This window comes from Scylla paramamosain, chromosome 18 (genome assembly GCF_035594125.1).
Source record: "Scylla paramamosain isolate STU-SP2022 chromosome 18, ASM3559412v1, whole genome shotgun sequence".
Lineage (NCBI taxonomy): Eukaryota > Metazoa > Arthropoda > Malacostraca > Decapoda > Portunidae > Scylla > Scylla paramamosain.
In genome coordinates, this window is record NC_087168.1 from 19204721 (window position 1) to 19228778 (window position 24058).

The 24058-nt window shown below is 47.3% G+C and overlaps 1 protein-coding gene across 1 annotated transcript in view; it reads right to left on the minus strand.

The window, feature by feature from the left end:
- The window catches only part of LOC135109244 (homeobox protein prospero-like), a 267558-nt gene that overhangs the window by 14186 nt on the left and 229314 nt on the right, over window positions 1-24058 (minus strand). Inside the window, 6 exon segments of the mRNA XM_064020495.1 lie at window positions 3277-3436; window positions 4132-4173; window positions 6201-6299; window positions 10645-11287; window positions 11290-11855; window positions 11858-12895. Of these exon segments, the coding sequence (XP_063876565.1) occupies window positions 3277-3436; window positions 4132-4173; window positions 6201-6299; window positions 10645-11287; window positions 11290-11855; window positions 11858-12895 (2548 nt within the window).

Here is a 24058-nt window from a genome sequence, read left to right on the forward strand (position 1 = left end):
AGAAGAACACTGATAACATTGATAGAGAGAGAGAGAGAGAGAGAGAGAGAGAGAGAGAGAGAGAGAGAGAGAGAGAGAGAGAGAGAGAGAGAGAGAGAGCAATATAAAAAGGAACAGCTAAGGAGTAAATAACTGCATAAAAAGACCAATACTACAAGACACTTCTGAATAAGGTGGCACATTCCTTCCTTTAGGCGGGAGAGGAAAGGCAAGCAAGGGTCGAAGGAGGGAAGGGAAGGAGGGGGGACTCGTAGGAGGGGGTAAGAGAAAGAGATGACCTTGAGAAGAAAGGAAGGAGGGGGACGTCTCTCTCTCTCTCTCTCTCTCTCTCTCTCTCTCTCTCTCTCTCTCTCTCTCAATCTACTTCTACCTCTACTTCTTGGTGAGTCAATATTGGGTTTCCAGCCTGAAGCCATTGCCAGCCCAAGCCCGCCCATCCTTACACGCCCATTCCCCGAGCTTCCCATCCACGCCCGCGCATGTTCCCCACGTGCTTCTCGTGCCCGAAGTAGTGGTGCACCCAACCAACCAACGCATGAGTGAAGGAAGCGAAGGAAAGTGTAGGAGCGGAGGCTGAGACAAGAAGGAAGAATGCGCGAAGGAACGAGAAGGTGAGCGGGAAGAATGCACCGAGAAGGAAGGAGGGATAAGGGAGAGAGGAAGGAAGGTAGGTTTGAGCATAGAGACGAGGAGGTAGGAGGGAGGGAGGGAGGCGTGAGAGAGAGGCGGGAGGGAGGCTGGAGCGAGGAGGTAAGCGGGAGGGATGCAGCGAGAAGGAGGGAGGAAGGAAGGAAGGAAGGCTTGAGCACAGAGGGAAGGAGGTAGGAGGGAGGGAGGCGTGAGAGAGAGGGGTGGAGAGGCGGGAGGGGGACTGGAGCGAGAAGAGAGGCGGGACGGAAGCCCGGAGGGAGAGAATGCAGCCGGGACGAGAGATCTAGAGGAAGAAGAGGTGAGGATGGGGCGAGGGAGGGGAGCAGCGCATCACAGAGGTAATGGGTTAGTGGAGACAAAAGAAGGAGTGGTGGGCTACGTAGAGAGAGGAGTGAGAGTGAGAGGGAGGGAGAGGTGAGTGAGAGGCAGGGAAGAGAGAGTGGTAGATTTGATGTCTCTTTCTATAATCAGTGAAAATAAAAGGAAGAACAAGAAAGGTGAAGAGATGACGAGAGGAGAGATAATATTTTCTTTACTCTCCTTCACTTTCTCTCACGTAAATCTACTTTCACTCACAAAGAATAAAAAAAAAAAAAAGAAAAAAAAAGTGGGACGGACTCTGAAAGGTGGTGAGGTACAAGAATCATTATCATCATCGTCGTCAGTAGTAAGATTAAAGAAAAAAAAAGATGCAGAGAAGAACGTAGGGAAGATCAAACAGAAAAGGAAGAAAGGAAAGGAATGAAAGAAAAGAAGGAAGAAAAAAGTAGACCATAAAGGAATGCCACAAGAATTATTAGTAGCAGGAAAAAAAGGAAGAAAGGAAGGAAGAACAGACGGACAGAAAGGATGGAAAGGAGAAGATGATGAAAGAAGAAGGATGGAAAGAGAAAAAAAGACTGACGGAAGAAACAAAACAAAGAAAGAAAAAGAAGACGAAAAGAAAGCAAAGACGGAAGAAAGTTAGTTAAAAAAAATAAAGAAATCAAGAGTAGAACGACAGAAGAAAGGAAAACGAAGAAAGAAAACAAGAAAAAAGTTAAATCGAAACGAAGAAAACGGAGGAAGGAAATAAAGACGAAACGAAGGAAAGGGAAAGGGAAGGAAGGAAGGAAGGAAGGAGGCTTGGCGGCGGAGGGCAGAGGGCAGGGCTACTCTCTCCCCTTCTTCTTAATTCAACATTCATAACACCCGCGGCCCGCCTCACTGCATTAATTACACTCTCTCCATCGCTTGCGCCTGTTCTTCCCTTCATTATTACTCCTTTTCATTTATTTTTTCCCCGCCGTCTCAACTCTCTCTCTCTCTCTCTCTCTCTCTCTCTCTCTCTCTCTCTCTCTCTCTCTCTCTCTCTCTCTCTCTCCTGTCAACTCTACTCACATTCCTGTCCGTCTACGCCAATAAGAGAGAGAGAGAGAGAGAGAGAGAGAGAGAGAGAGAGAGAGAGAGAGAGAGAGAGAGAGAGAGAGAGAGAGAGAGAGAGAGAGAGAGAGAGAGTAAACTTTCAAGGAAGACGTCTTAAAGCGTAAGAAGTTGTGGTAAGAGGAGGAGGAGGAGGAGGAGGAGGAAGAGGAGGAGGAGGAGGAAGAGGAGGTGGAGGAGGAGGAGGAGGAGGAGGAGGAGAAAAATGTTTTTGTAAAGTATGCAGGTAACTATCTTACAAAATATCTTTGCAGACAAACACCGGGGAGGAAAAGAGAGAGAGAGAGAGAGAGAGAGAGAGAGAGAGAGAGAGAGAGAGAGAGAGAGAGAGAGAGAGAGAGAGAGAGAGAGAGAGAGAGCGCCACGGACACACAGACGAACATGCACATTATAACCGAAAACAATTCCCAGTCAATCCTCTCCTTCCCTTCCCTCTCCCCTCATTTCCCCTCTTCTGCTTTCTCTCTTTCACACCTAATTCATATCTGCGTCCTCCCACCCCTCTCACTCGCACATCATTATTCTCCCCTTCTTCTCACACCTCTCACCCACTCCCTCTCCCTTCTCTCTCTCACTCTCTCTCTCTCTCCCCTGTTCCTTTCCTCCTTCAAGTCCCTGTGGTAATTGTGAGGTCAACGTTCATTTTACACGCCTAGACTTCGCTACACACGCAGGTGACTCTCGCAATTACAGGTGGACTTCAGGTAAACGCCACACTCCTTAATGCTTCCTCTAATTTCCATGTAGTTTTGTTTCCTAGAAGTTTCTTTGGCTCGTCTCTCTAGCTCTCTGTTTCTCTTTCTCTTGCTCTGATCTTTGTAATGATGATGGCGATGATGATGAGTAGTATTAATAGTTTCTACGTCAGTGACTAATACCTATATATGGTAAAAACTTAAGTATTATGCATATTAATACTGTTATCATCATTATTATCACTATTATTAGTACAGGAATGTCAGTCTTGAGAGAGAATCCTTGCAAGGGACTCTTTCTGCTACTACTGCTACTACAACAAAAAGAACTGCTTCTACTGGTTATTAAGTAAGAAACTTGTTTGTTGACTTGCTGCCTGATTGACGGACTGACAAAGTAACTGACTGACTGATATACTAATTAACTTAATGACTGACGGAATGGCTAACTAACTAACTGACATACTCCCGTGACCTCCGTGGCTACTAAAGGGACTCGTGTACTCACCGGAAGTTGGAGAACCACTTGACGAGCTGGGCAGTGTTGTTCTTGTTAAACTTGATATCTGGGAAGTAGGTCTTGAGCACTGACGACGAGGGATACCGCACGAAGAAGAACATGAGCTTCGCTTTGCGGAGATGCATCGGCGTCAGTGTGCTGGAGTGCGCTGGAGTTAAGGAAGAGAACCTGCACTGTAATATTCTACTCAACACAGCAGCAAAACACATGGGCCTCGCGCGATCCATACATATAGAAAGTGGGAAACAGCACACCCAGCGCCGCACTACGGGGGTCTTCGATACTCTCAGCTAGACTCGAGGCCACCAAAGTGACTTATCCGTTTTTCCAGTACCGAGAGTATGAAGAGTCCCCGTGAGTGCGCGTACAGGAATGCAGGTTTGTTCAATGTGTATGCTTCACAGTCACTATATATATCCACCGTGAGTTTTAAAATAAGGTCAGGTATTCATGATTTTATATATTCACGTATTGCACTGTTGTGGTTGCGTGTAGGCTGCGTGTGTGATGAAGGCGAGGGGTGGAGGGAGTGATGGAAGGGAAGCCGGATCGAGAAGAGAGAGAAGAGATTGATGAATTTAAAGCAAGTGAAGCTCAGATGCGAAAGGAGGCAAATAAACCGAAAAAAAGCAAGAAACAAGGCAATTATGAATGATTATAAGGAACCAAGCACTGCAGATTAAAGTCAACAAAACAAGACAAAAAGGCATCGCAAACGAAACATAACGGAGACGTAATCGATAAATCATACACTAATACGTAAAGGATGAAGAAAAAAACGTAATATGTCACTGGAGGGGATAGTGTATAGTTACAATAAAGACAAAAAGCTCAAGAACATACTTAACATACTTTCTTCAGGGCCAGGGAGGTTAAGGCTTCTCCCTGAGGAAGACAAACAAGAGCGAACATTACTTGAGGTGTTCAGATGAGGGGGGCAAAAGATATCAAGGGTCAGGCAAGAAGGAAAAGGAGGAGGGACAGACAAACGACGTGGAAACTACTAAGGAGGGAGGAACAGAGGAACGCAAGGAGGTGGAGGAAGATATGAAGGCGAGGGAGAGGGACAAGGAGGAAGAGAAAGATCTTAAGAGAGAAAGGGAAGGAAAGGAGAAGGGAGAGAAGACAAAAGTAGTAAGTCCAGGAAACGTAGGTATTTAAGTAAGACAAGACCAGGAAGACGAGAAGGGAGGCGGGTATAGTAGAATTAATGACGAGGAAAGGAAGGAAGGAAGGAACAGGTCAGACTATAATCAGACTGCCACCATCACCCGTGTTACCGAATGAGGCTAGGCGGACCTCTCCAGACTGGCTGTGCCCATCATCAGAGGCACAATGAGATAATTGGCCAGTTAGTCATGAATAATTGAGGAATTAATCAGCCTATGACGACCCCAGCTCCCCCTCTCTTGTCCTCCTAAATGGACAGGGGCGCCGCTCCCGGGTGGACTCGGAGGAGCTAACTCTATCTTAAACCGGAGTAAGGAGACGTGGAAGGGGCGCGTGGCAGGTGTGACCAAGGCTGTGACAAGCTGCGGCGGAAGGGGAATGACTGAGAGGTGGACAGTGTTGGTGATGGAAAGGCGAGGCATGAGTGTAGCTGTGAATGGTGTAGGTATGTGTGGGAAGACCTGAGGGAAGGAAGAGGAAGGGAACGGAGAGCACCCAAGGTCTCGGCTGGGCGTTGATACTGCTTATGGGGACTTATAGGCGAGGGGGAGGGCGGGGAAGGGATCACGAGGCGACGGAAACCTCAGGCTGTGAACAAACAACGGAGATATCATCGTGGGGCTTCGAATACCGCAGAGGTTAGGGATTAAATCGCAAGTGCATCGAAAAGGAATGAAACTGAACACACCTGTGTCGCCTCATGGCCGCTGTCTTCGTCCCCCACGCACACAGACGCTCCTCCATCTTAACATCGTCTTCATTTTCTCTCTCAAAGAATTACTTACGTCTGGACAGTGAGGAAGAAAACACGCTCTATTGTCTGATTGGCTGGACAATAACGAATAGGAGCGTCTCTTAGAAGGTTTCGAGCACCAAATAAGATCTTGAGTTGGCCCCGTAATCCAATTAGGAAGTCAGAGTGCTGCCTCACCCTGTAGACGTCGGCGAACCACAAGTCGGATCGGCTGAAATAAGAGTGGGATCGACTCGTAACGAAACCCCACAAGGCGCGATGGCTGCCGTATCCCTCGACACACTCTTTGTGCCTTGGCAGGGAGGGAAAGGGAACACGACCCCGCCACTTCCTCCACGCGACGACTTCCAGGCTTTCCGGTCCAAAAGAAACGCCACCCACAGGTCGACTTGGGACCCTAATCTCGTATCAGCGTCTTATCATGGCTTCTTTTTTTATATGTTATAGTTAGTGTCACTGGGATCTTCAAGCGTGTTTTCATGATTATAATGAGTTTGATAAGAAATCTACACCATTAACAGGAAAAATAGCTATAAAACAATACTGATAAAATAGGTGGCCTTTTAAAATCGTCCTAATGAAACAAACAGACATTTAATAATGTGACACGTAGATTAGACAGCAAAATAAGCTAGCTATGACTTCAAACTCCACCACAAACTGCACCTCAGTCATGCATTTCGCCTCACCACTACATCGCCTCTTTTCGGCAGCCACCCGTGGGCCGCCGCCTGCTACACGCACCCCTGCAGGAAACATTTACCGCAAGACAGACGCAGGAGGGGTTTAACATGTAAGAACTTTTATCCCGCAGCCATGAGACACCCGGATGAGTAATACCGCGAACCGTGACGTGAAAACTGAGCCTCTCCTCCTTCCTTCCTTCGTAGTGCCCGGCTTGGCTTCCGTCCCCCGTCTGCAACCCGAGATGATCCACAGATTAGTCACGAGTCACCACCAATCCCTCCAGATCAGAGCTACAAAATACCTCCTGGCGGTTTCCTTCCCAGCCCCAGCGTCTCGGAGGCAGAGGACGCGACAAGGAAAGGAGCGCAGCAACTGAGTATTGGATCTTGAAAGGCAGCTTCTAATGGGGCGAAAAAGAGTATAAGAAGGATAGAGCGTATATGCATGTAGAATTTATGGTATACAAGATAAGAAGGAAAGGATCGCAGGAATTGGGTATAGGATCTTGAAATGGCGGCTTGTAAAGGAATAAAAAAAAAAAAAAGGAAGGAAGGATAGATAAATAGTATATGCACGTGGAATTTATATCAAGGGAAGGCTATGGCATACAGGACAAGGAACGCATTTCAGGACTTGGGTAAAGGACCTTGGAAACGCAACTTCTAAAAAAGGGAGAACAAAAAATATAAGGATAAGGAATCGTATATGCATGTGAAATTTATATCAGGCGACGGTTATCATGCGCAATTTTATATCAATGAGAGATTATGAAGCGGAATGATGCTACAGGTGGTGTGTGTGAATAGGTAAGTGGAAAGGCTGGCTAATGAAGCACCAGGTGTGAGGGTGACCTGACACACCTTGCCAGATTTCAAACAGAGGGTCGATGCAAGGAAAGCTGACTGTCTTACTTCCTTGCCTCCCCCACCAGGTACTGAATTTAAATCTTTCCATTCGACTTTCACTGCAGGAGTCGGCTGATGAACTAACCACCATTCACTATAATTATCACAACTACTCTCGCCACAGCTACCCTACAAATATCCCTACCAACAGGAAATAAAAAAAAAATGACAGCTTTCTACTTCCTTCCCTCCCTTTCACCTATTGCCTCTAAATCTTCTCCTTTGACTTCCGCTACAAAACTCATCTGATGAACTACCCAAGACACCAGTACTATAACTACTACTACACTAAAAACACCACTACCACCACTGCTAACATCACCACTACCACCACCTCAACAGCCACCACTACAGATTATTGCCACTATAATCACACTATGTAATTACACCTAACACATCGACACCAATTTAGCGAACTAATATGAGCTTATATATTGAAAGAAATGGATTAGTACTGAGACCGAGAGAGAGAGAGAGAGAGAGAGAGAGAGAGAGAGAGAGAGAGAGAGAGAGAGAGAGAGAGAGAGAGAGAGAGAGAGAGAGAGAGAGAGAGAGAGAGCCCTTCTAGGAATCCCCGCCAAGAGAGAGTGGACATTGCAAATCCTGGAAGTAATATCTCCTCAAGATGCAATATCGTCCACCTTAACTTGGCGAAGAGACGATGTGCGTGCGTGCGTGCGTGTGTGTGTGTGTGCGTGTGTGTGAATCTACGATATTTCCTATCAATTATATCATATTTGCTTTACTGATGAAAAAGCTGCATGAAAACTAATAGCGAGAGAGAGAGAGAGAGAGAGAGAGAGAGAGAGAGAGAGAGAGAGAGAGAGAGAGAGAGAGAGAGAGAGAGAGAGAGAGAGAGAGAGAGAGCGAAGATAACGACACAGAAGAAGAAAAGAAGACAAAGAAATAAAAGGCAATACGAATAATACGAAAGACGCAAATTCTACTTAAGCCAACTTGAGCAACATCAACCTATCTCTCTCTCTCTCTCTCTCTCTCTCTCTCTCTCTCTCTCTCTCTCTCTCTCTCTCTCACGCACACTTATTCACACTGTGTCATCATCCTGCACTAAATAACAAATAACCTCCGTGCCCCCCTCCCTGAGAAACCCAGGAGGAGACCACTAGCTCCCCCTAACCTTCCCCTGCAGCCCCACCGCTCCTCCGCCCCCTCTCGTCTCTCAGGGTCCTATCTCTCGCGGCGACCAATAGGAGCAGACAATCACCGGACCAACGGGACGGCCAGGCTCCCTGATTGGTGGCTGGCGGTATCATGCAAGGCTCGGAGGGACACGGGAGGGAAGCGAGCGGGAGTGAAGGAGGGAGGATGAAGAAAACGGGAACCAGAGAAGAGCTGAGGTGAGGGAGGACTTGGGTAGATTGAGCCAACCGCCAGCCAGCCAGCCAGCCAGAGAGAGAGAGAGAGAGAGAGAGAGAGAGAGAGAGAGAGAGAGAGAGAGAGAGAGAGAGAGAGAGAGAGAGAGTTACATATCACAACTACCAGATCTATACGACAGGAAAAGCACATGATTATTTCTTGTTTGTTTTTCTGGGGAGATATAAAGTTAGAAAGACTACACGAGCAAAATGAGACGACGAAGAAAAAGGAGAAGAAAACCCGCAAATGTGGAGAGGCCGAGAGATAAAGGTCGCGGACATTAGGCAGGAATAATGAATACCGAAGGGTCAAGAGGAAGAATAGGAAAGAGGAGTAAACAAATAGAGGACGTTAATAAGGAGACGAGAGAGAGAGAGAGAGAGAGAGAGAGAGAGAGAGAGAGAGAGAGAGAGAGAGAGAGAGAGAGAGAGAGAGAGAGAGAGAGAGACACGTACTATATAGATAACACAGATACCAAAGAACTGTCGAAACAAAAAATGAAGATGTTACAAATACAGTGACAGAGATGACAAGGAGTGGATGTGTTAATGGAGTCTTCACACCACAACTAAAGTGGATATCACGTGAACACGAGGCATAAGACTGACACTAGACACCAAAAAAGATATAGAAAAGGGGACGGGGAGAGAGAGAGAGGGCGTGAGACACAGAAAAAGAAAAAAAAAATACATGAAGAAAACCCACCAGCAAATAAAGGCATTGACAAGATAATGAGAGGGTGACAAACAGAATGAGAGGAAGATCACTTGGGAAGGCGATGGAAGGGCGCACTTATAGCCAAATGCCACACGCGAGGATTAACTTTTTAAAGCAGTAATTTCGCTGTTTGTCCGCCGCTCAGGGATGACTTAGCCGCGAGTCTTTTTTAGCACACCTTCCTTCACGCGACACTATCAATCATCGAGGCGAAGGGGGAAGGGAAGCACACGGAAGGAAGACATAAAAGACACACGGGCTGGGGACTCTACTCATATTACTCATGACACAAATCAGCGAGCAGACAAGCAAAGCAGATTAAAAATGCCGTGATAGAAAATAACGAGGGTGTGAGAAATGATAAGGCGCGAGGGAAGGGAAGTAAACTAGCCATTATATTTAAGTTACGGGGGTCATGGAGAGAGAGAGAGAGAGAGAGAGAGAGAGAGAGAGAGAGAGAGAGAGAGAGAGAGAGAGAGAGAGAGAGAGAGAGAGAGAGAGAGAGATAGGGGGTGACAGCTCTACTGGAGACATGACACATCACTACTTAGGCGTCACACTGAAGGGGGCAGTTAATGTATCACTACTTCTGCAGGATTAAGAGTCTACTGAAGATGAATATGAACTGAGAGCAAAGAACAAATGAGCCACTGCTACGTTATAGAGCCATTCAAAGGTAATATATTGGAACTGGGAGGGAAAAATGCACTTCAGAACATGGCACAGCGAGATAAGATAGTACTAAAACCATGAACTTTACAAGGAAGAGGAAGAGGATGGAAAGCGTGTATGGATGGGGTGTTACTTAAACTTAGCAGACTGACGAAACAAGGAATTACACACTAAGGGAAATACTGTATGGGGTATAAGCCAGATGCACTGAGGAAAGGAAGAGGCACTGTTCACTTCCAAGATCTACACATGAGGATAAGTCTGAGGAGCGACACTGATGAGGAGTCTTGAAAATAAAAACACTATTGTTTGGACGTGGCGTTGTGAAGTTGTGTTTTGATGTTTTCTCATGTGAATCACTCGAGAGATGGCAACGTCTGGATATCTAGCAGCGGGACGGAAGGCAGAAAGACGCTTACACGACTCACAGACAAACTTGGGCAACACGATAACTGTTAATCTAATTGTGAAGCGACACAAGATATTCCTCTGATACTGTGTGACGATAGTGACTTCTTGGCATTCACACGCACATTGACTTGAACACTTGGAAGAAATCGCTTTGTGGTCACTTTGACTAAACCGTGGCTTGAACTCTGAGCACTTTTCTTGACAAACACTGAGTGACACCGAATGACTCTGTGACCAAACACTGATCGCACTGCCATGAGGCTGCAGGAGGTCACTCACTGAACGCTATGCTTGGTGGAACACAGGGCAGGGAAAGTGTGCTGGTGGTGTTGATCATGGTGGTGGTGACAGATAGATACAGATACAGATACAGATACAGAGAGAGAGAGAGAGAGAGAGAGAGAGAGAGAGAGAGAGAGAGAGAGAGAGAGAGAGAGAGAGAGAGAGAGAGAGAGAGAGAGAGAGAATACAGCAGTGGACATGAGATAAGAAGGCTAAATGCAATATATATACATACGCATATATATATATATATATATATATATATATATATATATATATATATATATATATATATATATATATATATATATATATATATATATATATGATATATGGCTGCGAAGCAAACACAAACAAACAACAAGATCACTGGATATTTACGTTGAGGCGAATAAAAGGATATAGTAGGCTGGACTCCGTCGTAGTGTGGGTCTGCTGGAGAGCAGTCGGAGGCCCGGTCGTGATCGGCGCCGTGCAGGAAGCGAGAGAAGGTGTCGGGTGAGGAAGCTGCGAGCAGCGCTGGATGGAGGAGCGGATGGTGGTGTGGAGGCGGAGGACCCGCTGGAGACTCGTCACGCCGTCCATCTAGAGGTGATGACGGCCGGTGGGTGCTGTAGTAGCCGGGGTACAGGAGGTTGGATTCGTGTAGAGATGGGTTGGGGATGGCTACTGAGGTGGGGAGGGAGACGGGCAGAAGCGGCGGGGGCTGGGGGAAGGAAGACGGCCGATGGTGCGGGTGATGGCTCATGGGTGGAGGGGGAGGCGAACTGCGGGGCGACGCGGGGCCCATCATGCCAGGCAGGGGGCCTCCGTAGCGGGGGAAGTCCTCCAAGAGGCGGCCAACTGTGCGAGGCGTCAGGCGGGAGTCAGTCACCTTATGGCGCTTCTTCTTGGGAGTGACAACCAGTGGCAGCGCCTCATCCTGCTCGGGCTCCATGCCACCGTAGGGGGAGGTCTGCCCACTGGGGATCATGCCACCCATGGGGGTAAGCTTCCCTGGAAGAAGTGAGGAGGCTTGTACATTGGCGGCCGCAGGTGAGGGAGATTGAGGTTGTTTAGGCTGTTTTCTGACCCTGGGTACGGGGACAGGTTGAGGGGGCCGTTGGGGGCGGGCATGCCGTTGAGTCTTGGCATGTTGGGAGGTGTGCGGTCGAGCATCTTGTGAGAGCGAGGAGAGCGGGAGCCCTCCATCAGCTGCGAGGCAATGTCTCGGTTAAGCTGCTCAGCCGCTACCTCCGCCTGCTTGGTCAACAGCTTTCTCTGCTGCACGTACTTGTTGACGATGGTGTCGATGATGACGGCCAGGGAAGCGGTAATTTCCGTCTTCAGCACGTCGGCGAGGCCTTCGAGGTCTGTCACCTGCGAGTTGAGATTTAGATTTCTTAACAGCTGAAGCTTTTCCGTCAAGTCTGAGTTTTTCAAGTCGTTTTCTCTCTGTCTCGCCTCCTGGGTGCGGAGGAGGCGCTGGGCGTAATCTAGGAGGTAGGAGGAGGCGTCGTTGGAGTCACTCGAAGAGGTGGAGGTTGGGGGTTTGGGGGAGGGGGCCCGCTGAGTCTCAGGGGAGCGCCGCCTGACACTCAAGTCAATCTGTAGCCCCCCTCCTCACCAGACTCCGGCGCCCGCGACTCTACCTGCTCATCCTCCTCCAGGCGTCTCGTCTTGTTGTCGGGCTCTGCCGCGGCCTCGCCCTCCTCCGTCTGCGAGTCATAGCTGTTTCTTGCCTCGTGTTGCTGAGGCAAGTACAGCTTCCTTTTCTTACAGCCGTTCACCGTGGTGTTCGGGGTGGGCGAGGAGCGGATCACACTCACTATGTTCTCCAGTCGCTTCCTGGGCTCGGGGGAGTCTGTGCGCGGGCTGTTCTGACTCATGGTCTCTTCCACCTCAGACTCGCAGCGAGGATCTTCCGCGGTCACACTTTCCTCCCTGGCAGCGTTCGTGTCCTCATTACTGGTCTCCACTGGCTCCGCGGCACCTTTATAACTATTATTATTGTTGTGTAAAGAACGGGCGGCCTCTATTTCCTCCATAGTAAGAATTTCTCTTTTACGCCCCTGTAGTATTTCTCGTAAGAGTACGTTATCTGCTTCTGGTCCCCGAATCACCGAGTTCACAGCATCAGCACTATGGACGTTCGAGCTTGTCACTTTGTCCAACACACCCATGGTTGCCACTGTGTCTTCGGGCGGGCAGGGCGCCACAGGCTTGGTGTGGGCGCCGAATAACTCACTTAGCATACCGCGAGAACCCGCCGTGGGTGGGGGATTGAAATAGTTCACAAACGGTAGTCCACAAAAAGACTGACTTGCACTGAAGAGGTTGGGAGCACTTCCCGGCCTGACTGCATTAACACTAACACCACACAGGTTGGGCAGACTACTGAAGGCCGAGTAAGAGTTCCTTGGCTCTCCGGCGTCTACTCTTGTTCTGATCCGTTTCGGTTTCTTCGACAGCTTTTCTCCTAGCATGAAGCAATCGCTTTCTTCGTCGTGAGCCATTGCAGTAGGCAGCGCACCGATTGGTGGAGGATGCAGGGTGGGTGGAGCGAGAGGTAGCGGTGGCCAATACGGAGGCGCTACGTCACGAGTCCCGATTCTTAAGCCACCAACCAGGCTGCTTGGCTCATCCGGTGCGCCTGTAAGGGTAAGAAAGACGTACGTGAGTATGTTGAGGATGCGCAATGGTAACTTCTTGGCGGCTTATAATATATAATAACATATAATTATGTTAAATATCTAATTTACAAAAAGGTAGAAAATGTCATCGGAAGGTGTATGGAAATAAGCGACATGGACAGAGGGTCCAAATTATATGGAAAAAAAGGTGCCGAACCCGGACGCGTAACCTGCTAAATAGCGGCCGCTGGCACATTGCCGCGTTACAATCTCACCCCCGTCAGATGAGGACCCTCCCGGCAGCTCTCTTCCAGAATCACCAATGAGGCTCATGAGAAAACAACTCTGGCCAACTTATCCAATTATGGGAAATAAAACTTGTATGCCACGAAACATATATTAGTGCCTGCAGGAGGCTTCACGGCTTGCCTCACAGCCTCCCTCACGCCTCCTCATTAATTACGAGACACTATGCCGAGGAGCAGCGAGTGTCTTGGCGGCAGCGAGCTCCTAGCGAGGGGAGGACGGTCTCCGCGCACAGGGAGGCCGGAGCACGGGAGATACAAGCTTCAAAATACACTAATAAAATCTAGAAGGGAGACATTGAGAGGAGCAGGAGAGAGAGAGAGAGAGAGAGAAGAAAGAAAAAGAGAGAGAGAGAAGAAAAAAGACGAGGAAATACGATGCCTTGGACTTGCGAGAGGCGAGGAGCGAGCGAGCGATCCAGCCACCCGGTCGCTGCCGCCTCGCAATTCGACAATAATGACAACAAGAGTTGGTCTCCGTGGCGGACCGCGTGCGAGTGACGGCCGCGAATTGCTTTTATATTTCATAAAGATGGCATACGCACGGCACTGAAGGAATGAGTGGAGGCTGGGCGGCTGTGGGGCGGGTTCTCGAGGCTAAGGTGAAGCAGCCACGGAGACCGAGGAGAGAGAGAGAGAGAGAGAGAGAGAGAGAGAGAGAGAGAGAGAGAGAGAGAGAGAGAGAGAGAGAGAGAGAGAGAGAGAGAGAGGAACGTTTGCTATATTCTGACGAAGGCGGTGCGGGGAGAGAGAGAGAGAGAGAGAGAGAGAGAGAGAGAGAGAGAGAGAGAGAGAGAGAGAGAGAGAGAGAGAGAGAGAGAGAGACTAATAGATATACTTTGCCTTACTACATTAAGACTTCTATACACACACACACACACACACACACACACACACACACACACACACACACACACACACACACTCTCTCTCTCTCTCTCTCTCTCTCTCTCTCTCTCTCTCTCTCTCTCTCTCTCTACATGTCTACTCTTTCCATGCTTGTGTCACTCAAGTTATACCATGTCGAAATAACAAGAAGATCCGCCATACATATGAATAAAATACTAACACAAAAATACTAGATGATACTGAAGGAGGAGAAAGAGGAGGAGGAGGAGGAGGAGGAGGGATATTAGGTTCTAAGAAAAACAACTGTAAATAAAGTCATTGATAGGTGAAAATACGCAGAGAGAGAGAGAGAGAGAGAGAGAGAGAGAGAGAGAGAGAGAGAGAGAGAGAGAGAATAATACTTTCCTCTCATCTAAAAGAGGAAAACAAACACGATAAATGACGAAGGCGAGAGAGAGAGAGAGAGAGAGAGAGAGAGAGAGAGAGAGAGAGAGAGAGAGAGAGAGAGAGAGAGAGAGTAAAGGAGGGAGTGAGGGAGGGGCGGTGGCGGGGCGACTCCTCAGGTTATCGATCGTGGAGCCTCTGGTCAGCTGTGGCGATGGTGGTGGTCCCCTCCCCCCTTTACCTCCCCCCCACTGTCCTCTCCACCCTCACCCCCCTTCCTCTTCTTCTCCCTCCTCTTCCTCCTTCCCATCTCCCCCATCCACTGTCCTTCCTTCTTATTCAAAGGCCCAGTTTTCTTATGGTAATATTATTTATTCACTCATGTGTGTTGTCTTATTTTCGTATTGTCTTTCTCTGTTACTAAGAAGTCACTAGAAATAAGAAAAAGAAGATTTATCAACCTAGCGGTAATTAGAAGGGGTTACGTTCGGTTACGTTTGGTTGGTTTAGGTTTAGTTAAGTTTTCTATTAGTTAAGTTAGCAATAGCAATGTTCAGAGATGCTTAGAATCGGTTAAGTTGCGTTAGGTTAAGTTTAATTAGTTTTAGTCATGTTAGTTAGTAATGGTACTGTTCAAAGCGATACTTGAAATGGGTTAGGTTAGGTTAAGTGACGCTGAGTTAAGTTTTGTTAAGTTACATCAGCAGTAGCAATGTTCAGACGCCCTGGAAGTTCGTAAAGTTAGTCTCTGTTACGCTGTTACATTAAGTTACGTTAGGTAACGGTAACTTGGCTTCAGTTGGGTTTGGTTACGTTAGAAATGTTCTGGAGCCCTCAGAGCGTGTCTTCGAGTGTTAGGTTAGGTTAAATAAAGTTAAATTTGGCTACGTTAGCAATAGTAGTGTCCAGGTGTCCTCAGAGCGTGTCCCCAAGTCTGCAGTACGTTATTCCCTGTCCGTGTGCAGCCTCCACCGTCAGGAGCAGCAACGCCATCCACTCCAAGGCGAGGAGTGGTACAGACGCTTCGGGGGCCGCGCAGGAGCCTCGGGAACTCTACTTAATATACCTTGAGGACCGCTGACTGACGGGAACAGGCCGGTGCGTGTTCCATATTCACCAGTATGTCTCCGTGCTGAGTGCTGCACTCTGTTTACTTCCCCCCTCTCTCTCTCTCTCTCTCTCTCTCTCTCTCTCTCTCTCTCTGTCCGTCTGTCTGTGTCCGTCTCTTTCATGTTCCATCTCCTCCTCTCTCGCCCGTGTTTTCACCCACACAAGGGCTCCCAGCGGCCACTCAGCCTCGCCCTCACAGGTGGGGCGGAACAGCCGCTCGATGCGTCCTCCAAATGAGCCACATCATCACGAAACATGACACCAAAAGGGCAAACTTACGAAAACTGTGTCAACTGATGATGAAAGACGCACGGGGGAGTGACAGAAGCGGTGTGTCTCGCCAGGGGGGTCCTTATTTACTCATTACGATAAAAGGCTGAGCAAATAGGCATGTGATTGGGTACGACACGAGGCAGAAGGTTAAACAGTACATGTGAGGTGGGTTTAGTTACTAAGCTGGACTCGTGGTCACGCCTCATTGTGGTGTCATGTCCGAGCCGACCCTGCCAGTGAGTGACAGCAATGATTTCAACATATCTCTTGTACCCTGATCACCTGACTCAGAGCCGCTCATCTGGCCAACCTCCCTTCGCGTCCAGCCTCGCACTGACCGCTCCCGACCCGGCGAGGCCTACCGGAGGATGGACTTCAGAATGTTTCAAAACTGCCCGCCAGAGTGGAGATGAGGAATGATCACGTAAAATCTAACCTCGCTTTTTAATTACACGGGGACACGCACTCGATAACTGACCCATGATTCAGAAAGTGCTATGCTTGTACTTTCTAATGCATCTATTGGAAGCTGTGGGAAAAGAGGCAGTGAAGTTTAAAAAGGGAAAAAACTCAAATTCTGGAACATGAGCGGGCAAGAGCGACACGCGCGGTGGAGAGGCGCGTGCCGAGGAGGAGAGTTGCCAGCGAGGGTATATTATTAGGCGCAGGTAATGACAGTCATTAGCCTCTTACGTTAGTCAAGGATGCCACGTATGTTTTCCCGCTAACCAACAGCCTCCACGCCTCCACTCTCTCCACTCCCTTCCCTGCGTCCACCTCTCCCGCAGCCTCTCCCACTCACATCCTCCACCCTCTTCACACTTCACCCCAGCACCCCCTGTCAAGTTTTCCCTTTCACTCCTGACTAAGCTCCCTCTCATCTCCAGCCCATTCCTCCCCCTCCCTCTCTCCTTACGTCCTTTACCTTCCTCCTCTGCTTCCGTTCATTTACTCTTCTCTTTTTCTTTTCTTTATTCCTTCATTCTCTCCTTTCTCCTTCCATCCAATGCTATCCGAATTTTTTTGTTATTATTATTTTTATTACATATGTTGGTTCTGTACGGATCTCTCTCTCTCTCTCTCTCTCTCTCTCTCTCTCTCTCTCTCTCTCTCTCTCTCTCTCTCTCTCTCTAACCAGCTTATCGAGTTAAAAAAAATCTTCTGACATCACCACCACCACCTCCATCATAACCACCACCACCACCATCACCTCACTGAATTACATACGGAAGTAATTAATTAATAGTCGGCTAATTAGACGATTCCGCAGCAGGGAACTTATGATGTGATTACCTGTAATACCCAGATCACACCTGCACCCTACACCTGCCTTGGCTGGCGGGGCACACGACCTCAACGGCATGATGGTGGAAAAAAGTAAAGCTGACATGTTTGTTTTGATTTCATGGTATCTCAGACAAGCTTAATATGGCCGAGTACACAAGCTCTTAGCGCACACACACACACACACACACACACACACACACACACACACACACACACACACACACGTAGCAACGCCCTCTTTCAGAAGACAATCACCTGCACGTTGGAGGAGGAAGGGAGAAGGAGGGAGGGAATGAGGGAGGAAGGGAGGGATAGATGCACAAGTGTGGTCTCGCGATCTGACAAACATAAATATCACCTCGCTGGCATATAGGTTAAGTACGTGCAGTTAGGTTAGGTTAGGGAACATGAGGAAATAAAAAAAAAATAAGTATGACGCACAGACGCTCGATAACAATACAGTGCAATGCAACATTCATTCGTGCGGCATTTGTCTCCAACAGTACTTACGTCAACATGCAGCGCGCTACATGCTGAGTATACGTCCCACGCACACACACACGGAAGAGATGATTGTAAAGGAAGAACTGAGGAATAAAGGAGAGAAGAAAGAAGTAGAGAAGAGAAGAGGGAACGGGGGAAGAGAGGAAAACGGGAGAGAACATAGGACTGTGGGAAAGAGGATTAAAAGAGAGAAGATGGGGAATAGGGGAGAATAGAGGAGAAACATAAATAAGAAAAAAACATAGAAAACCTAAGTAGAAAACATAAATAGAAAACATAAATAAGAAAAAAAGAAGGAAAATAAATAGGAAGAGCTTGGCAGAAGAAAGGAGAGAAACGGAATTATTATATCATAAAAAGACAAATTTCTTTTCTTTACCCATTTCTTAGTCTAATCCAATACACACACTAACCATGCAACTCTTGGAACGAACCACATAAACTACACGTGGCAGACTGAAACGAACACTGAACAACACAGCATGCAGGGAACAAATAAAACACATCCGAATTACAGACATCTAGCATTCCATTTTCTATGCAGTTATAGATCACGCAAGTGCAGCAAACACTTGGACAAAATTAGTTAACAAGGGACACCACTATTAGAACACTGAGTTGCATTTCAGACGAAGGTTACACACAGAGGCTGAAAAAAAAAAAAAAAAACTGGTATAACACTGGTGCACGGAACACTGGTACAACACTGGTTGCTGCACGGGACACTGGTACAACACTAAGAACACTGGTGCAACACAGGGGAACATTGGTTTAACACTGCGGAACACTGGTACAACACTGGGGAACACTGGCACAACACTGGTACAACACTGGGGATCACTGGTGCAACACTGAGGAACATTGGTGCAACACAGGGGGAGAAACACTGTTACGACACAGGGAAACACTGGTACTACACTGGGGAACACTGTTGCAACACTAAGGAACACTGGTGCAACACTGGGGAACACTGGTACAACAGTGCAGAACACTGGTGCAACACTAGTGCATGGAACGATGGTACAACACTGGAGGAACGGTGGTGCAACACAGGAAAACACTGGAGCAACACAGGGGAACACTGATGCAACACAGGGAAACACTGGTACAACACAGGGGAACATCGGTACAACATTGGTGCACAGGACAGTGGTACAACACCAGGGAATACTGGTGCATGGAACATTGGTACAACACTGGTGCACAGAACACTGGCACAACACTGGGGAACACTGGCACAACACTGGTGCAATAATGGTGCACGGAACACTTTTACAACACTAGTGCAACACTGATGCACGGTGCATTGAGCACTGGTGCAACACTGGTACAACACTGGGGAACACTGATGCAACACTGGTGCACAGAACACTTGTGGAACACTGGTGCACGGAACATTTGTGCAACGCTGGTGCACGGAACACTGGAACAACACTTATGCAACACTGGTGCACGGAACACTTGTGCAATGCTGGTGCACGGAACACTTGTGCAACGCTGGTAAAGCACTCGTGTGCGTGGAACACTCGAATGGGCGGAAAACTGGTGGACGGAGCACTGTAGTGCACAGAACACTGGTACTGAACAAACACTGGTGCACAGAACACTTGTATTGAACAAACACTGATGCACAGAACATTGGTGCGTGCAACACTCGGAGGCAAGACACAATAGTGTACGGGACACTGTAGTACTTGGAACACTGGTGCACAGAACACTGTAAGCTTCACTGAGATGTACGTAACACTTGTGAGCGCAACACTACAGTGCACGGCACAGTGGTGCACTGAGCACTGGGCTGCACGGAACAATGGAATGCACGGAAGTCGGGTATAACACACAGATGCACGGAACACTCGTATTGGTGCACGAAACACTAGTTCATCACCTGTGCAAGGAACACTGGTTCAATACTGGTGCACGGAACACTGGTTCAGTACTGATTCACGGAACACTGGTTCAAAACTGGTGCACGGAACACTGGTTCAAAACTGGTGCACGGAACACTGGTTCAATACTGGAGTGCACGAAACACTGGTGCAACACTGGTGCACGGAACACTGGTTCAATACTGGAGTGCACGGAACACTGGTGCAACACTGGTGCACGGAATACTGGTTCAATACTGGAGTGCACGGAACACTGGTTTAATACTGGAATGTAAGGAACACTGGTATAACACTGGTACAACACTGATGTACGGAACACTGGTGCAACACTGGTACACGGAACACTGGTGCAACACTGGTACACGGAACACTGGTGCACAGAACACTGGTGCAGCACTGGTACAACACTGATGTACGGAACTCTGGTACAACACTAGTACAACACTGGTACAACACTGGCACAACACTGGTACAACACTGGCACAACACTGGTACAACACTGATGTAAGGAGCACTGGCACAACACTGGCACAACACTGGCACAACACTGGTACAACACTGGTACAACACTGATGTAGGGAGCACTGGCACAACACTGGCACAACACTGGTACAACACTGGCACATCACTGGTACAACACTGATGTAGGGAGCACTGGCACAACACTGGCACAACACTGGTACAACACTGATGTAGGGAGCACTGGCACAACACTGGCACAACACTGGTACAACACTGGTGCACAACACTGGTACAACACTGATGTAAGGAACACTGGTGCACGGACCACTAACCACTTGCGTAACACTGGTGCACGAAACACTGGTGCAACACTGGGAGAACACTGGTACAACACAGACCACAGGACACAAGCTCAAGCAGCACAGTAACATAATCACAGGGATGCAGACAGGAGGAGAAGCGCAAGTGAGGCCTAAGTGGTTGTACTATACAGCACGATCAGCACATCACAAAGGTGGGATGTATAATTAATCATATAATTATGCAGAAAAGCGAAAATAAACGTCTCTCTCTCTCTCTCTCTCTCTACATAGATAAACAAATAAGAAAATAAAGAAATCAGGAAATATATGATAAAAAACGGTAAAAACAAACAAGCAGCAGATAAAGAGAACTACATCACTGAAATAACCCCAAATATAGACCCGGCCTGTATCTCTCAACAACAAACACACTCTGTCCATTACTACATGTACATAAACTGTATTTGCTGAGGCGCCCGACCGGCCTGACAGTACCAAGTGGAAGAGCGGGAGTCAAGGCGGCCCCAGGGCTTGGCTGCGTACAACCCAAGCTGGGGGACGCACCCGTGTGGCTCCCCCGGACAGCAGTATACGGGAAGGTCACGCTGCGTTAACTCAAACAGCACTTGCATGATGTCAGCCTGAGAGGTGCGACGTGTGCGGTTCTCAGGTACGTGGCTGTATTCTGAAACACTTCGGCGCCAAGTCTCCACTATATTTTGAAAAAGCGATAGTGGAAGTCGTAAGGGTTTTCAACAGTGTTTAAATGATTCCAGGGATAGATTATGAAGGATTCTACGTTATCGATTAGAGAAGACACCGCTGAAAACCTGACTTATGATCTCTTTGGCCTTTGAAAATTATCGTGATGAGAGAACAAAGCGTTTAAGGAGATGAACGTTAATGTCGCTATGTTTTTCGGGGTAAATTTCCGTCATGAAAATTACAGCCATGAAATGTTCCTCAGAATAATTCTCCTTCACGATAGATTAGTTAGATTAGGTTAGACTGGGAACGTATCGTGAGGGGAAGGTTATTATTTGGGTTAAAGTTTAATGAAGGAGTCTTAAGGTGAAATTTACCTTGTAATACGTCAATAAACAGTTATAAAAGCAACACTAGATGTATCCTTCACCTTAACTATCTATTCTTGACCCCTATCCTTCCTCCCTTCGACTCAAGATCCCTTTTCCTTTCTCCAATCACCCAAGAGCTCCCCTCCTTCCCATCCAAGACCTCCCCATTCCTTTCTGTAGCCACCAACCCATTAACTCCCTTTCTTCCTCCCCTTCCTTGACTTTCCATCCTTCCTCCCTTCAACTCAAGACCCCTTTCCTTCCTCCAGTCACTCAAGAGCTCCCATCCTCCCTTCCCTTCCTTCCACCCAAGACCTTCCCTTTCCTTCCTGTAGCCAGCTGTTAACTCCCCTTCTTCCTCCTCTTCTTCCCCCCTTTGCTTCCCTCCCGAGCCGTAAACACAGGAGCAGGATGAAGATGAAGTGCTCTGGCGCCAAACTGATTCCTTGAGGCAATACCCGTCACGGCAACACAACGGCCAGCGATCAGACAACTTGTGCGGCTCTCTGTTCCAGTCAGACCCACTCCGCCCAACGTCGTCTGCAGATGCTTCTCCTCCGCCTCATCCTCCTCCTGTTCCTCCTCCTTCTCTTCCTCCTATCCTTGTTACTTCTTTTTCTCCTTCTCTTCCTTAGCCTCTTGTTTCCCCCTTCTCCTCCTCCTCCTCTTGTTCTTTCTCCTTTTTTCCTCCCCCTCCTCCTCCTCCTCCTCTTTCTTCTGACACTCAAAACTACTTCCACGAATCTTTGGTAACTTCCCTTCACTTCCTTCTTGAAATGCCGTTCCTTTTCCTAACTAATTCCTTTCTTTTCTCTATTTACCGCTCCATAAACCTACGCTTCTTATTCTTATTCAGTTTTTTTCGTGGCAATACGTGGTAATCTGGCCTAATTCGTCTAAATGTTTGTTTTTTCCTTCCTTTCCTTTTCATAAATTCATCAATAGAAATAATTGCAACCAATATATTTTTCGTTATTTCCTGACTCTCTCATTAGCGCTTTTCTGATTTGTTTCTTCCCTCTTTTACCGTCATCAAGAGGAGGAGGAGGAGGAGGAGGAGGAGGAGGAGGAGGAAGAGGTAGCAGAGGCGTTGAAAGATTTATGTGTTGGAGTCTGTCTTGGAGTAATTTAGCAGCGTTAGGAGAGGGGAAGGGAGAAGAGGAGAAGGGAAAGGGAGAGAAGGAGAAGGAAGGAAGGAAGGAAGGAAGGAAGGAAGAAAAGACATGGTGCGGGATAGACTAAAGGGGGAGGAAGAGGAGGACGTTGATGAAAGAAGAAAATCAGAGGAAAGACATTAAATTATGAAATAGGAAGATAAACCTGGCTTAATTTTGTCTAGCTTTACAAATACTGATTTTTTTTCATCTTCCTACGTATCTACACACACACACACTCACACACACACACACACACACACACACACACACACATAAAGACGTTCTCCGTTTTCTTTACTGACAACTTAGCTGACTGTAATAATTCAACTTCCTGAACCGCCCCCCCTCCTCTCCTCTCTCTCTCTCTCTCTCTCTCTCTCTCTCTCTCTCTCTCTCTAAGTAATCAATAACTAGCCTATCAGTAATTTTACGTAAATATCGCTATTCGTTTAGTGATATTACAAAGAAAGTCAATAATTAAGTCGATAATATAGATAAAAATGTGTAAAAGAGAGAGAGAGAGAGAGAGAGAGAGAGAGAGAGAGAGAGAGAGAGAGAGAGAGAGAGAGAGAGAGAGAGAGAGAGAGAGATTGAAATGCATGCAAGAAAAAGATATACATACGTATATACAAAAAAAAAAAAAAAATGTGCAGGAGCTTGTCTATATTCAGTGACGTCATGCAAATCCACGAACAAAGAGCTTAGGTCAGTCTTGCAATATTTTTCTCTATTTTTTTTCACCCCTTCACAACAGCCTCGCGCAACACTTCAGCTCAGTAAAGTCACCACCACCACCACCACCTCGAAAAAAGCGAGAGAGAGAGAGAGAGAGAGAGAGAGAGAGAGAGAGAGAGAGAGAGAGAGAGAGAGAGAGAGAGAGAGAGAGAGAGAGAGAGAGAGAGAGAGAGAGAGAGAGAGAGGATAAAAAAGGGTTGAAAAGATTTAAAAGCTAAAATGATTGTTTTTTTTGGTTGGTGTTATTATTGCTATTATTATTATTATTATTATTATTATTATTATTATTATTATTATTATTATTATTATTATTATTATTTCCTAGCTCCAGCATACTCTTATCCATTCCTATTTCATTCTCTCCACAGGGAACCACCTTTAAACGGACACATTCTTAGCTCCAATAAAGTCACATCCACTTTCATTCAATCCTATCCACTCCTATCATCCTTAAACTAGCACATTTCAGCTCTAGCACTCTCCTATCCACTCCTATCCCGTTAAACTAACATATTCTTAGTTCTCGTACTTCCTGTTCACTCCTGTCACCCTTAAACCTATTACTACTAAACAACTTTTATTTTCTTAATCACCTCGAACTGGTCAGACTTATTTCCGATAGATTTTTGTCGTAATTTCTCATAACCAGTCACTGTAACTTAAGACAAAATTAGCCTTCTATTCTCTTATTCCGTAGCAGTAAAAGGCTTAAACGAACATAATCTTAGTTCTATTACACTGCTATACACTCATCTCCCATCGTACACAGCCCCACTCGCTGACTAAGACCACGGGTTGCCTATTCACTGCCCAGCTTCAGCGTTCGGGGGTCAGAGGGAGGGAGGCTGCG